Here is a 13,198-nt window from a genome sequence, read left to right as displayed (position 1 = left end):
TTTTTAATGTACTGGCTATGTAACACTTTGACAGTTTCTTTTCTATTCTTTATTTGTCCTTCTTGTAAGTCAGTTTAGTCACTCCAGTACTCTGTAAACCTTCAGGGTATTCTAGCTTCAATGCATTTTTTCAGTGTCCTTCAGACATTCTTCCAAACCCCCTTTTTCTTCCTCAACTAACTGGTATACAAACATAACAATATAACATCTATGAAGATTCTCAGTCTAGGTCATGTGTGTCCCTCAGTGCTTTTTCCAAAAGGAACTGGATTTTCATGGTTTTTGTTTCTAAAAATATTTTGCTTCTCATCCAAGAAGCTTCTTTTTGGATGAGAAGTGAAACGTTTTCAAAGAAAAAAAAAACAAGAAAGTCCAGTTGCCAATATGAAAAAGCACAATTGGAACAGAAATATAGTGCTATATGAAATATAAAACAAAAATGAACATGTACATGGAAGCCTGAAAAAAAATAGTACGGAGATAAAAGCACTAGGAGATATTTATTGTTAAAAGTTTTAACACACACACACACACACATACAGAGAGAGAGAGAGAGAGAGAGAGAGAGAGAGAGAGAGAGAGAGAGAGAGAGAGAGAGAGAGAGAGAGAGAGAGAGAGAGAGAGAGAAACACACTTTATAAGGAATGCTAGTATATCTGCCATTAATTGGTAATTGACCAGTTAGTATATTTGCCACTGGTAATTGGCCAGTTTGGACCATAATGAAAAGTCTTCAATGTGAAATATATAAAATAGAGAGCAGGTATTTATAAATGGGCAAAGGAGGGGGTGAACAGTGAAATACCATGCAAGTGTGAAACTCTGATTCTATCTTTTTGAACATCTATTGTATTCAAATTCTATGCTAAATTATATTAAGGAAATATAGCCATGATTTTTTAAATTTGAAAAAGAAATACCTGTGACCTGTGCTATGTTTATATCACTGTTCTGAATATTCTTTTAGACTTAACTATCAATAATAAAAGACCAGAGAGGTAAATAAATATGCTGCCAATTGCTATGTGTAAATGAGAAGTGAAAGTCTTGGATGAACTATTAAGATGCCTAGATATATCTATACCTACAAAGATGCATACAAAGGAACTGCATAGCCAATAGTTTTTCCCATAATACTTTGTAAATGTGAAAACTGGACTTTGAAGAAGCAGAGAGGAAGAATGTACACCAGTAATTCCCTCTCCTGCATCATGAAACCCTGCACTCAGTCAATCATGCCCTAGTCCTAGCTCTTCTTTTTAACTTTATTTATTGAATTGTTGTTATTCTTAATTTTAAAATTATGTTTTTATACTATTATAGGCTTTCCATAGTCACCTGACACAATCTGACAGGTAGCATTTTAATCAATAAATAAAAATAAATATGACACATTGGAACAATGGCCCTTAAAATCAACATTGGAGAAACTTTAAAGACCAAAATAAGATATGATATGCAATGCTAAAAATTGTACATATTATTTTTCAATGAATAATCATTAAATGCTATTTTATCTTACTAACTAGATATATCCTGAGAGATTCTAGGGCAGGGATAGGCAACCTTGGCTTTTTTATGATGTGTGGACCAACTCCCAGAATTCCTGAGCCAGCTAGGAATTCTGGGAGTTGAAGTCCATGCATCATAAAAGAGCCAAGGTTGCCTACCCCTGTTCTAGGGTATGCCTAACTGAATATCTTCCTACTTCCTTCATCTAACTCAGGATTGTGCAGTCTCTTCATCCTCTTTCTGGGAAAACAGGATTGAACTCCAGACTATGGACAAAGCTAGCCTTCAATACTGCATTCTAAACACTGTACTGCCAGGACATTATTTGAATTGGCATTATCTGAATTTGAATGTACAATCAAGATTTTTAAAAAATAAAAGGAAGGAATGTAAAGTTGATTAATTTGATCAAGGCTAAAATATAAATAGGTTGTTATCTCTGGTAAACCTTCTTGATTTTTTTTTCTTTGTTGATTAGAACTGAAAGGACAGAGCTGTAAGGATTTATTTATAGCTAGATTTAGGGTTTTTTTTACCTTTCAGCTTTTATCTTTCCAATTATATATATATATATATTGTGTCCAAAAATCACGATCACCAAGAGTTTAGCTAAAATGTTTATAAACAATTAAAAAGTTTAAAAAACAGTTTAAAAGCAATAAAACATTTAAAATTATCGGCAACCGAGCTTTCGTCGGACTCTCCCGACATCATCAGGGTTGCTGAGGCGGTGTTTGGGAGGGTTTATATACCATTCCCACATGCCTGCATCCGGCTACGCNTCCAGAGACCCCGCAACAATAAACAGGGAAAGAAGGCAAGGCGCTTACACGTGGGTAAAGACAAAACAGGCACCGCGCAGGAGCGCGTGTACCGAGGACCGGTTACGCGCTCGCGTAGCCGGATGCAGGCATGTGGGAATGGTATATAAACCCTCCCAAACACCGCCTCAGCAACCCTGATGATGTCGGGAGAGTCCGATGAAAGCTCGGTTGCCGATAATTTTAAATGTTTTATTGCTTTTAAACTGTTTTTTAAACTTTTTAATTGTTTATAAACATTTTAGCTAAACTCTTGGTGATCGTGATTTTTGGACACAATATGGATGCACCCAAGAGTCGCATTTTTAATTCTATCTCCAGCCATATATATATATATATATATATAAAAATAAGATTACTATATATGAGTTTGTTTTCCTACATTGCAACATCTTTAATAAAATATTTAGTCCAGCCATGGTGTAAAATTAAATAATATTTTGAAATCTCCTAAGTTATTTTTTAATAGTACTTGGAATGTCATCCAAACTTTAAGACCCATTGCTCAGTTTACATCATCAACATATTATCTAACCATGTAGCATTCATTGTAAAACACAAAATTGATTTCTTCTTCACAGTGTACAAAGATTTTGCTGTTGCCAGTAAAGTGGTAATCCACTTCCAGCATTTTGTTATACCAATACAGGTAACTCCCTACTTAGATGGGCACCTGGGATGATTTACATGCTTTGATGAACCTGTTGGATTGTATGTGTTTAGTCTTGATCTATAGTCCTTATTATTTGTTGGTCCCTCCCAAGAAAACCCACCATCACAATTAGGAAACATTGCAGGAATTTGTGGGAGGGTGTCTTCTAAATAAAATATAAATTCTGGTATATGTATATGTATATGTATATGTATACGTATACGTATACGTATACGTATACATATATTTATAATAAAAAAACTAATTAAAATGTTGATTTCCGAGACTAAAAAAATTATTAAGAACTAAGCTTTTGTCAGCAACTGCTGACGTTGTCAAAGTATAAGCCAGGATATACTTTGACAACGTCAGCAGAGCTTTTAAATAAATAGATTTTAGTTGAACAAAACTAAAAATGAAAGTTGGACTTTTGTTAAAAAGCCAGTGCTTTTGTAGATCTAGATCTAGATGAAGATATAAACAAAAATTGCTTCAGAATTGGAAGGACCATCCTTCTCTTCATTAGTCCAAGTTCCCTCTCCTTCTCATCAATTTATTAGAACAAAGGTTTCCAACCAGAAGATTGGATTATTCTGGAGATAAGATGCCTATCTTACACTTAGCCCTCCCCATTACACTGAAGAAAAGTGATTGACTCCAATGATTTGCTGATTATAGATGCCAAACCAAAATATATTTCTATCACTCTGAGAACCAAAGCCTGGCACAAAAAAAAGAAGGAATAAGAATGAAGGTAACTGTTTCAATTTTTCTATCCTTTTTTTTTTAAATCTTTCCTTGAAGGCAAGAGATTTAGATATCAACTAAATCTGATACACTACCATTTCATTGTTTTTAATAACTAGGATACTGGAAGTAATGTAGACTGATTTCAACCTTTTTTAAGTACACTTTTGTTTCAGATTGTTATTCATCCTTTTTTAAAAAAAAAATAAGAATCTTTTTGAGATTTCTTGAAATCATTATCTTCACTGTGTTACCATTTTTCCACACATTTCATATTAATTAATGAAAATTTAATATATAGTTAGATTCTTTTCATTAAAATAGAATCATTCTTTTTTAGCAAATGAATTCGTTAGATTTGACCCATTCCATGATGTTTCCATATTTTATTGCTCACCCTCTATAATATTTTTTAAATATATATATATATTATTGATTTTTTAATATAAACAACTTGATATTTGGTAAATGTGTGTGTTGTCTGGGTTTATATTTACAAAGTAATCACTATCAATTGATTTCTATATTCCAAAATCCACATTATAGCTTTGCTTGATTTTCTCTTCTTCCAATAATATTCTCTTTGCAACCTAAATTAATACAATTCTTATTAATTTGATAAGTACCAATTAAATACAAATGTTTTTTTCTAAAATTTCTACTAATAATAATCTCATCAATATCATGCTTCATTTCTATCTGGTCATCTTGGTTGCCTCATCACAAATCCTGTTTACAATTCTTGTTTAAATTTATTTTCCCTACAATGTTCAAAACATTTCTACTGGTTAAAATTTTCCAAGAATTAATTACTTTAAAGTATTTAAATCTATTTTCATATCTTAAAAAAATAAGTAAGAAAAAGACACAAAAGAAAGACATAGAAAAAGAAAAGACGTGAGAGAGAAAAAGAGAAAGAGAAGAAGAAGAAAAAAGACAAAAAAGGAAAAGAAAGAAAAAAAAGGAAAACATATTACTTAAAATATGATCCCTCTTTCTTTCTTTTTACCCATAATTAAACCTATGTTTAATCTTTAAATATTCCATTTAATAAATCCAATCATCTAATCTTTTAACTCTATTCAAAACTCTATTTTTAGTTATCCATTGGAATTTTCTTAAAATCAATTACATTTAAATATCTAAAACATTTACTTTATGTTAATCATCCCACACATTTCTATAGTTCTCATGTTGAAAAACAAAAGAAAAAAAAAGATACTGTCTTACTTAGAGTTCAGCCCTCTTAAACTAAAATCTTTCAGTTTCTTCAGCCATATTCAAACAAGTGTTTAATTTTTAAATATTCCCTCTGATACACCCCATCATCTAATTCCTCAATTCTCACTTTGCCCTCTTCTTTTGCCAAGCATCTCTCCTAATCAATATATTCTGTTGCATCAAAGAGTCTTCCCATAATCTTTTAAATGTTGTTGTGGATATAGTAGACAAATCAAACATCATGTCTCTGTAAAAAGGTTTTGCCCCTTCATATTCATTGAAGATTTCTCTCATCATCCCTTGTCTCCCCATTTCTTGTGGTACTCCCAACAGCTCAGCAATCCAAATCTTTTTGGATTTTGTCAAATCTTTTTCCTTATCCTCAAATTTACTTTGTGATCTTAGAGTTATCTTTTCAATGTTCAATGATTCTTGTGTCCTTCTCCACTTGAAACTCCACTAGTTTATGTTCAGTTATCTGCTTTATATGATCTCTCTCATTTGTTGTTTTCTGATCATTTGATTGTTGTGATGTTAAATTGAGAATGCATTCATTTAAATTTTCAAATTCATTTTTAATTTCCTCATGGTTTGAAGTTAATATCATTTGCATTTGTTGTAACAGAACAAACATTTCTTCCTGGTAAGTATTTATTTTTTCTATGTTTTTCTATGTATGTTCTTTCTGCAGATCTCTGATGCTCCATAATGACCAAAAGTCCTTTCTCTGCCAATCACTTTAAAGTTGCAATTTAAAAAATATTTATAATCCAGGAAGGTCAATTTTTTTCTAAGTTTTGTAGTTCTCTATAATCTTGTTAATCTAAAACTCCCCCCCCCCCCGACACACACACACTAAATTCTGAGTTGGCATAGGATAACAAAAGGTTCAATAAGGCATACAAAGGAAGACTAGAAATTGTAAATGTCTCAATAGTCCTTTTTAAAATATATTTATTACTTCCAAAGTCTTAGCAGAAGTTCTTTGAAGAAATCATCTGTATGAATTCTAGCTTGTAATTTTAGAAAGGAAACTTAGATGGGCATTTTAATTTAAATATTTTATTGAAAGATCCCCTTATTTTTCTATTAAGTGATATATTGTGATCCTATCACATGTAGGGATTGTCCTGCATGGATATTCCATTCCCCTTTTGCAACTTTATTATGCTCTTTCCTCTATAATGTTTCTCCAGCCCTCTCCATTTTCCAAAATGTGCAATTCACAACAGAAAGAAAGAAAATCTTCTATAGAGGTCAGCCTTTATCACAATAAATTTCACTTTGTTATAAGGCTAATACTGTTAGAACTGAGATGATGCAGGTGTAGTTTCTGAGAATTAATGTTAGAGAGTACAGAGGAGAGAGGAATACTTTTTTGTATTTTAGTACTTGACTCACATTATTTGTACATTTTCTATCAGAAAACTACTGCTTTATATTGTCTTAATCAAACCAGGTTCTTGTCATCTTTTTCTTATTTCTCTTATTCATTCATTCATTCATTCATTCATTCATTCATTCATTTTTCATTCATTTTCTCTTGCAATGAAAATAGAATGCTATTCAAGCATGCTACCTCTTATAGCAAAAACTGGAAAAAAGTTTTATGATAGGAAAGAAAACCTATGCATGCACATTTAAAAGGAGACAGCCAGAAGCTGCAAGGCAGAGACACAGCTAATTTCATGCTTTTTTTTAATTTATTCCTCTATATTCCAAGGAATAGTTTTTTTAGTTTTGTTCAGCTCCATGATGGAATATCCAGGATATAAATGTCAGAAAAATACACTATTTAATGTACAACAGAGTCCTGCAAACATTTTAATCAGGAAAATGGCTTCATTGGAGATATGCTGTTGAAGATGCAATTTTTTTTTCTCTAGTGTGCCTATGGTCTATGTTGGCTGTCCTTTCTACAAAAATTAAATTATCCTGAAAGAATCACAGATTTTTCCAGATGTATATTGGCTTTGAATTAGATAGCAATAATTTGAAAATAAACATGTGCATAATGTGCATAATTTATTTGCATAATGGATGTGAATAATGGTAAGGGTGATTCATAAATACAAGCAAAAATTATATATATATATTCTTACAAGTAAATGTACAATGATCTTTCTTTTGCTGTCTATGGTCAGGAGTCTCTTTTAGAAGATTATTCCATAAATAAATCTTTGGATCTTGATTACGCTTAGGTTAACAAGTTATTTAATACATTCTAAAAAGAACTCTTCCATATTTGGTATTTCATCTGAAATGGGAATAATTTATGAAAAAATCATATATGATTTTTAAGTATCAAGAAAACCAACACTTTTATATATTCAACCAGACAGGAATATATAAAGCATTTTATTTCTAAGTAGATGAATCTGATCATCTTGACTGACAATGAGTTTTCAGAGTAAAATGCTTGCTTTTTGTTGATGTTGTTTGTTTACTCTTTGTATTTATCCATTAATTACCTTTAATATTGCAAATGATGGATTGTTACATCAGGAAAGAATTAATCATACAATGTATCTTTTTAGGTCCCTATAATCAGAGTTGCTGAAATAAGAAACTATTCTGCAATCACACAGTTCATCCTGCTGGGTCTCACCGATTCCCTTGAACTGCAGATTCTTCTCTTCTGGGTGTTTGCCTTCATTTATGTTATAGCTCTAATTGCTAATTTTCTCCTTATCTTTATCATATGTACTTTCAAGAAACTCCACACACCCATGTACTTCCTCATATTCAATTTGTCCTTAGTAAATATATTGTCTGTCTCAGTGACAATTCCTAGGTTACTCCAAAGTCTCTGGACCCATACAAAAAGAATTTCATTTTATGGCTGTATCACACAGATATTTTTCATTATATGGGCCTTGGGGTCAGAGTTGGTCATTCTATCTTTTATGGCTTTTGACCGCTATGCTGCCATCTGCCACCCTTTGCATTACACCATTATCATGAGGAAAGAAGTATGTGTTGGCATAGCAGCCATTGTATGGATTACTGGAGTGATAAATACTGCTGTACATACTGGACTTATGTTGCATCTTTCGTTTTGTGATTCCAATGTTATAAATCATTTCTTCTGTGATATTCCTCCAGTATTAGATCTTGCATGTTCAGACATTAGTATAAATGAGTTTATGACAAAGGTTGCAAATGTGGTGTATGGCATGGGTAGTTGTGGATTGACTCTAACTTCCTATTTTTTTATATTGAAAACTATCTTCAGGATCCGTTCTACTGAAGGGAAGAAGAAAGCTTTCTCCACATGTTCCTCACATCTCTTTGTAATCAGTTTTTACTTTTCTGCAATCATCTACACATATATAAGACCCTCTTCAGTCTATTCTCTAGATAAGGACAAGCTTGTGTCACTCATTTATTCAGTGGTAACTCCGGTTGTCAATCCACTCATATACTCTTTGAGAAACAAAGATGTTAAAGAAGCAATGAAAATGTTCACTGTAAATCTCAGATTGTTTCCAAGATCTTAAGGTTCAACAACAAAATACTTTTGAAGTTCTGATGTGCAGAAAACCATATTTCATTATGTGCTATGCTTTATGCTTGGAGTCTCTTACACAGTAGAAAATGCATCCATCCATTACACTCTCTCTCTCTCTCTCTCTCTCTCTCTCTCTCTCTCTCTCTCTCTCTCTCTCTCTCTCTCTCTCTCTCTTTGATTTCAGTTTTTGTTCTTTATTACTTGGATATATTTGAAGAAAAGAAAGACTTAATATAGATATTATTCTTAAATGTTACTATATACCCTTTATTTATATAATTTTATATAAATTATATAATAATTATAACTATTAATGCTATATAATGTAGCTCTACAGAATTGATTAATCTTTGATATATTAATTAAGCACAGTTTTTAATATAATATCAGACAATGTAGAGAAGCATCTACAAGTAATAGGTTTTCAATATGTATCTTGAATTTATTCTACATCTCATGAATATAATATGATATAAACTGATCCTGTGTTACATGGATTTAATTAATTGTATCTATTACTTGGGACACAATCTCCTAGAATGGAGTAGGAATGTTTTGGATTTCAGGGCCATACTTAGTCTTAAATTATATTTTGGAGATTATACTCTGAAAAATAGATCATATGGAAAAATAAATGAACATAATTTTATGTTATTTTTAAATTATTTTTAATATTATTAATTTTTAAAATGATGAAAGCAGAGAATACTTCCTTTATTAATACCAAAGAACATCACAGAAACTATTATTAAAACTTAACATTTGAGTTGTGATGCCTTTGGGCACAAAAATGAGTTCAAACCTACAATATTGGTTCTTTCTCCTTTTCAAATATTCAGCCTTTTCTTCTAGAATATGGAAAGGACACAAGCCAGACTACACCAATATTCCAAAATGACAACAGGAAATGGATTGTTTAACTCTCAGGGGAAGGTTGTTCCAAAGACCAAGGGCTGAAATGAGAAACCATAACTCCAAGATCCCATTAGGTTATACAATTTCACATAAGGGACCTGGAGAATATCCATCCTGCCTGATCTGGTGGGTGGGTAGAGATTATCAAAGACCACAGAGGCTCTGAATTTCAGCTGCTGCTGCTGCTTAATGCCAAATTGGTCAATAATACATCTGTGCAGTTATTAGAATGGAGTATGCCAACCTGGCTTTTATTACAGAAATCAGTTGGGTCTGGAGAGCATGAGGTCCCCTTTTTAAAATGTTCCCAATGGAATCTCAGGTGTGCCACCAATCAAGACCACAGGGCAGGGGAGGAGAATAAGAGTCTTTGTTGACCTTCAGAGTCCTGCTTCACAAATTGCTGGCTGTGAGTCCCTGATTCTGAAGATAGGCTTGTGGGAGGAAATTGTTTATACTACATCAACCTCCCTGCTACATAGCAACCTCCCTCTCTGAATTGCTGGACACCATCTTGGAATTGGCTGTGGAGTTCCCCAAGCATATGGCCCTGGGGGATTTAAATTGGCATCTCTAGGGCCAGCCTTGGAAGCATCCTGGTAGATCATAGCTACATGGCAGCTATGGGACTATCCTAGATTTTTCATGGCCCATAGTCTCCATGTAACTATGATCAAACAATGGTTACACATTGATTATGGTTTTCTTGTCAGAGCAGTAGCAATGTGATCTGGAATGGGACATTTTTGCTCTCTTTGTAATGGTCAAATAACCCCCTATTGACCATAACATTTTCTTATGCTACCCTTATTCACAGGGAGGCAAAACCTATTCAAGAGAACTGATGGACCTTTTTGGGTTCCAAAGGGAACTGCAGGGTTGTTCCTAAGTCTCTGTTGCGTAGTTCTGACAAAGCCTTGGCTGCTGCCTAGAATAGTATGGCAATTGGACAGGACTGTGTCTATGCAACCTCTCTTGGCCCATCACTCCTGGATCTTGCCCCAGCAGAAGATCTAGCTGGGACAGAGGACGTGGCGAGGGCTTGGGGAGCGGCTCCCTGAACTGGATCAACTTCACGAGGATTGTTTCCCCCCCCTTTTTGGTTTCCTGCTGCTGGACTCACTGCTATCGCTCGGAATGTACCCCAGGACGGATCTGCTGGCCCTGCGTGATTCCCCCCTCACGCAGGCCTGGCCCAGTACAATTCCAAGGGCCTGCCTCAATGAAGGGGTGTGGAACCCCGAGAGGTGGTATGCAGCAGAAAGAGGAAGAAGACTAAAAAAAACGAAATTAAGAGCTTTTTTAGAGGGGTGTTTTATAAAATTTTTAGGGGGTACGGGGGTGGCCAGGGGGGGCAGGGGGGATGCCTCTCTGAGGCCAAGGCCAGCCCTGTCTGAGGGACACGGCATTAGAACGGTGAGGGGGGAGGTTGGGGGATTAAGGGAGGGTGGTGTGATCAGTACGGTCAGTGGGAGGGGCAGATATGGCGGGAGCAGAGGACCACATCGGGTTTTGGGAGCACGCACATGCTGTTTACAAGCTTGTGGGTGCTCCGGTCCTCAGAACTCCACTCGGCCCCCAGGGATCTTAGACCCTCGGGCCCAGGATCACCGGCTGATGCTATGCAATGCCAGGTCCATGGTAAACAAGGCCCCCCTCATCCAAGATCTTATTCAAGAGGGGGGTGCGGACCTGGCAGGTATCACCGAGACCTGGCTGGGCACGGAAGGGGATGTGCCCCTCGTGGACATCTGCCCGCCGGGTTTCCAGGTATTCCATCAGCCAAGGACCCGGGGTAGGGGCGGTGGGGTAGCGGCCATTATAAGGGAGAGCCTATGTCCGAGGGAGACCACTGTACCTCAGATAGACGGTGTGGAGTCCCTCCTTGTGAAATGGGGGCAAGGGGTACAAGTGGGCCTGTTGGTTATATACCTGGTCCCCTGCTATGTATCAATGGCCCTGCCTGAGCTGGCTGACGTAATAGCCGGGGTGGCGGTTGAGACCCCCAGACTTATAGTCATGGGGGATTTCAATCTGCCATCAGTGGGCGAAACGTCGGCGGCAGCTCAGGAGTTCTTGGCTTCCATGACGGCCTTGGACTTGACCCAATTAGTGGATGCCCCCACTCACACGGGAGGACACACACTGGATCTATTTTTTGTCTCTGGCCAGTGGCAGAATGATCTGGAAACGGGGGAGGTAGTTATTGAGCCCCTGTCATGGTCAGATCATTCACTCCTGAAGATGGATTTCCGGACCGCTCCCCCCCGCCGCAGGGAGTCGGAACCGCATAGATGGTTCCGTCCCAGGCGCCTGATGGACCCTGAGAGGTTCCGGGCGGAGCTTGGGCCATATCCGGAGGATCTAGTTCACGACTCGGCGGAAAATCGGGCGGCGGCCTGGGAAGTAGCCGCTGCCGCAGCATTGGACCGAGTCGTGCCTTTGCGGCCTCTGACTCGGCGCAGATCTCAACTGGCTCCCTGATTTACTGAGGAGCTGAGAGAGATGAAACGTCGGAAAAGACGCCTAGAGAGCAGTTGGAGGGCTAGCCGAACCGAATCCGATCGAGCACAGGCAAGGACGCAAGTTAGATCCTACCTAGTGGCGATGAGGGTGGCTAGATCTAACTACTACTCCGCCCTCATCGCGTCATCAGATAACCGCCCGGCCGCCCTCTTCAGGGTGACCCGCTCTCTCCTCCAGTTGAGGGAGGNGCCCCCGAGGACGTGGACAGGATCCTGGGGAGGCTGAATGCAACCACATGCCTATTGGATCCGTGTCCCTCCTGGCTGGTACTGGCTGCCCGGGAGGGTACACGAGCCTGGCTCCAGGGAATTATAAACGCTTCTTTACGGGAGGGGGTCCTCCCCGCAGCCTTAAAGGAGGCGGTAGTGAGGCCCCTCCTTAAGAAGCTTTCCCTGGACCCAGATGTATTGGCTAACTACCGCCCGGTCTCCAACCTTCGCTTTGTGGCGAAGGTTGTTGAGAGTGTGGTTGCGCAGCAATTCCCCCAGCACCTGGAGGAAACAGTCTATCTGGACCCGCTCCAGTCGGGCTTCAGGCCGGGATACAGCACGGAAACGGCATTGGTCGCACTGGTTAATGATCTCTGGAGGGCCTGGGACAGGGGGTATTCCTCTGTCCTAGTTCTTTTGGACCTCTCAGCGGCTTTTGATACTGTGGACCACAGTATCATGCTGCGGCGCTTGGTGCAGTTGGGAGTGGGAGGCACCGTTATGCGGTGGTTCTCCTCCTTCCTCACCGACCGCACGCAGTCTGTATTGGCAGGGGGACAGAGGTCGACCCCAAGGCCCCTAACTTGTGGGGTGCCACAAGGGTCGGTCCTCTCCCCCCTATTGTTCAATATTTATGTGAAGCCGCTGGGTGAGATCATTCGTGGCTTTGGGGTGGATTTCCATCAATACGCTGACGATACTCAGCTGTACATTTCCACCCCAGGCCACCCCAATGATGCCCTTGACGTGATGGCCCGGTGCCTGGAGGCCGTACGGGTGTGGATGGGGAGAAACAGACTCAGACTCAACCCTTCCAAGACTGAGTGGCTGTGGTTGCCGGCTCCCAGGCATAGTCAGCTGACTCCGTCGCTGACTATAGGGGGCGAAATTTTGGCTCCCTCAGAGAGGGTGCGCAATCTGGGTGTCCTCCTGGATCCACGGCTGACACTAGAAGATCAATTGACGGCTGTGGCCAGGGGGGCGTTTTACCGGGTACGCCTGGTTCGCCAGTTGCGGCCTTTTCTGGACCGGGATGCCTTGCGCACAGTTACCCACGCTCTTGTCACCTCCCGCCTGGACTACT

The 13,198-nt window shown here is 38.4% G+C and overlaps 1 protein-coding gene across 1 annotated transcript; it reads left to right on the top strand.

Annotated features, from left to right (window-relative positions):
- The first annotated feature begins 3,733 nt into the window (after positions 1 to 3,733).
- On the top strand, positions 3,734 to 8,453 carry LOC107288426 (olfactory receptor 13G1-like). The gene is made up of 2 exons (XM_029284345.1): positions 3,734 to 3,739; positions 7,491 to 8,453. Exons 1-2 carry the CDS (start codon positions 3,734 to 3,736, stop codon positions 8,451 to 8,453), a joined length of 969 nt encoding a protein of 322 aa, XP_029140178.1.
- Positions 8,454 to 13,198: the final 4,745 nt, after the last annotated feature.

This window comes from Protobothrops mucrosquamatus, unplaced genomic scaffold, assembly GCF_001527695.2.
Source record: "Protobothrops mucrosquamatus isolate PMUCROS unplaced genomic scaffold, P.Mucros_1.0 scaffold550, whole genome shotgun sequence".
NCBI lineage: Eukaryota > Metazoa > Chordata > Lepidosauria > Squamata > Viperidae > Protobothrops > Protobothrops mucrosquamatus.
Note: the sequence above shows the minus strand (reverse complement) of the source record. Positions and strands in the feature narration are given on the sequence as shown.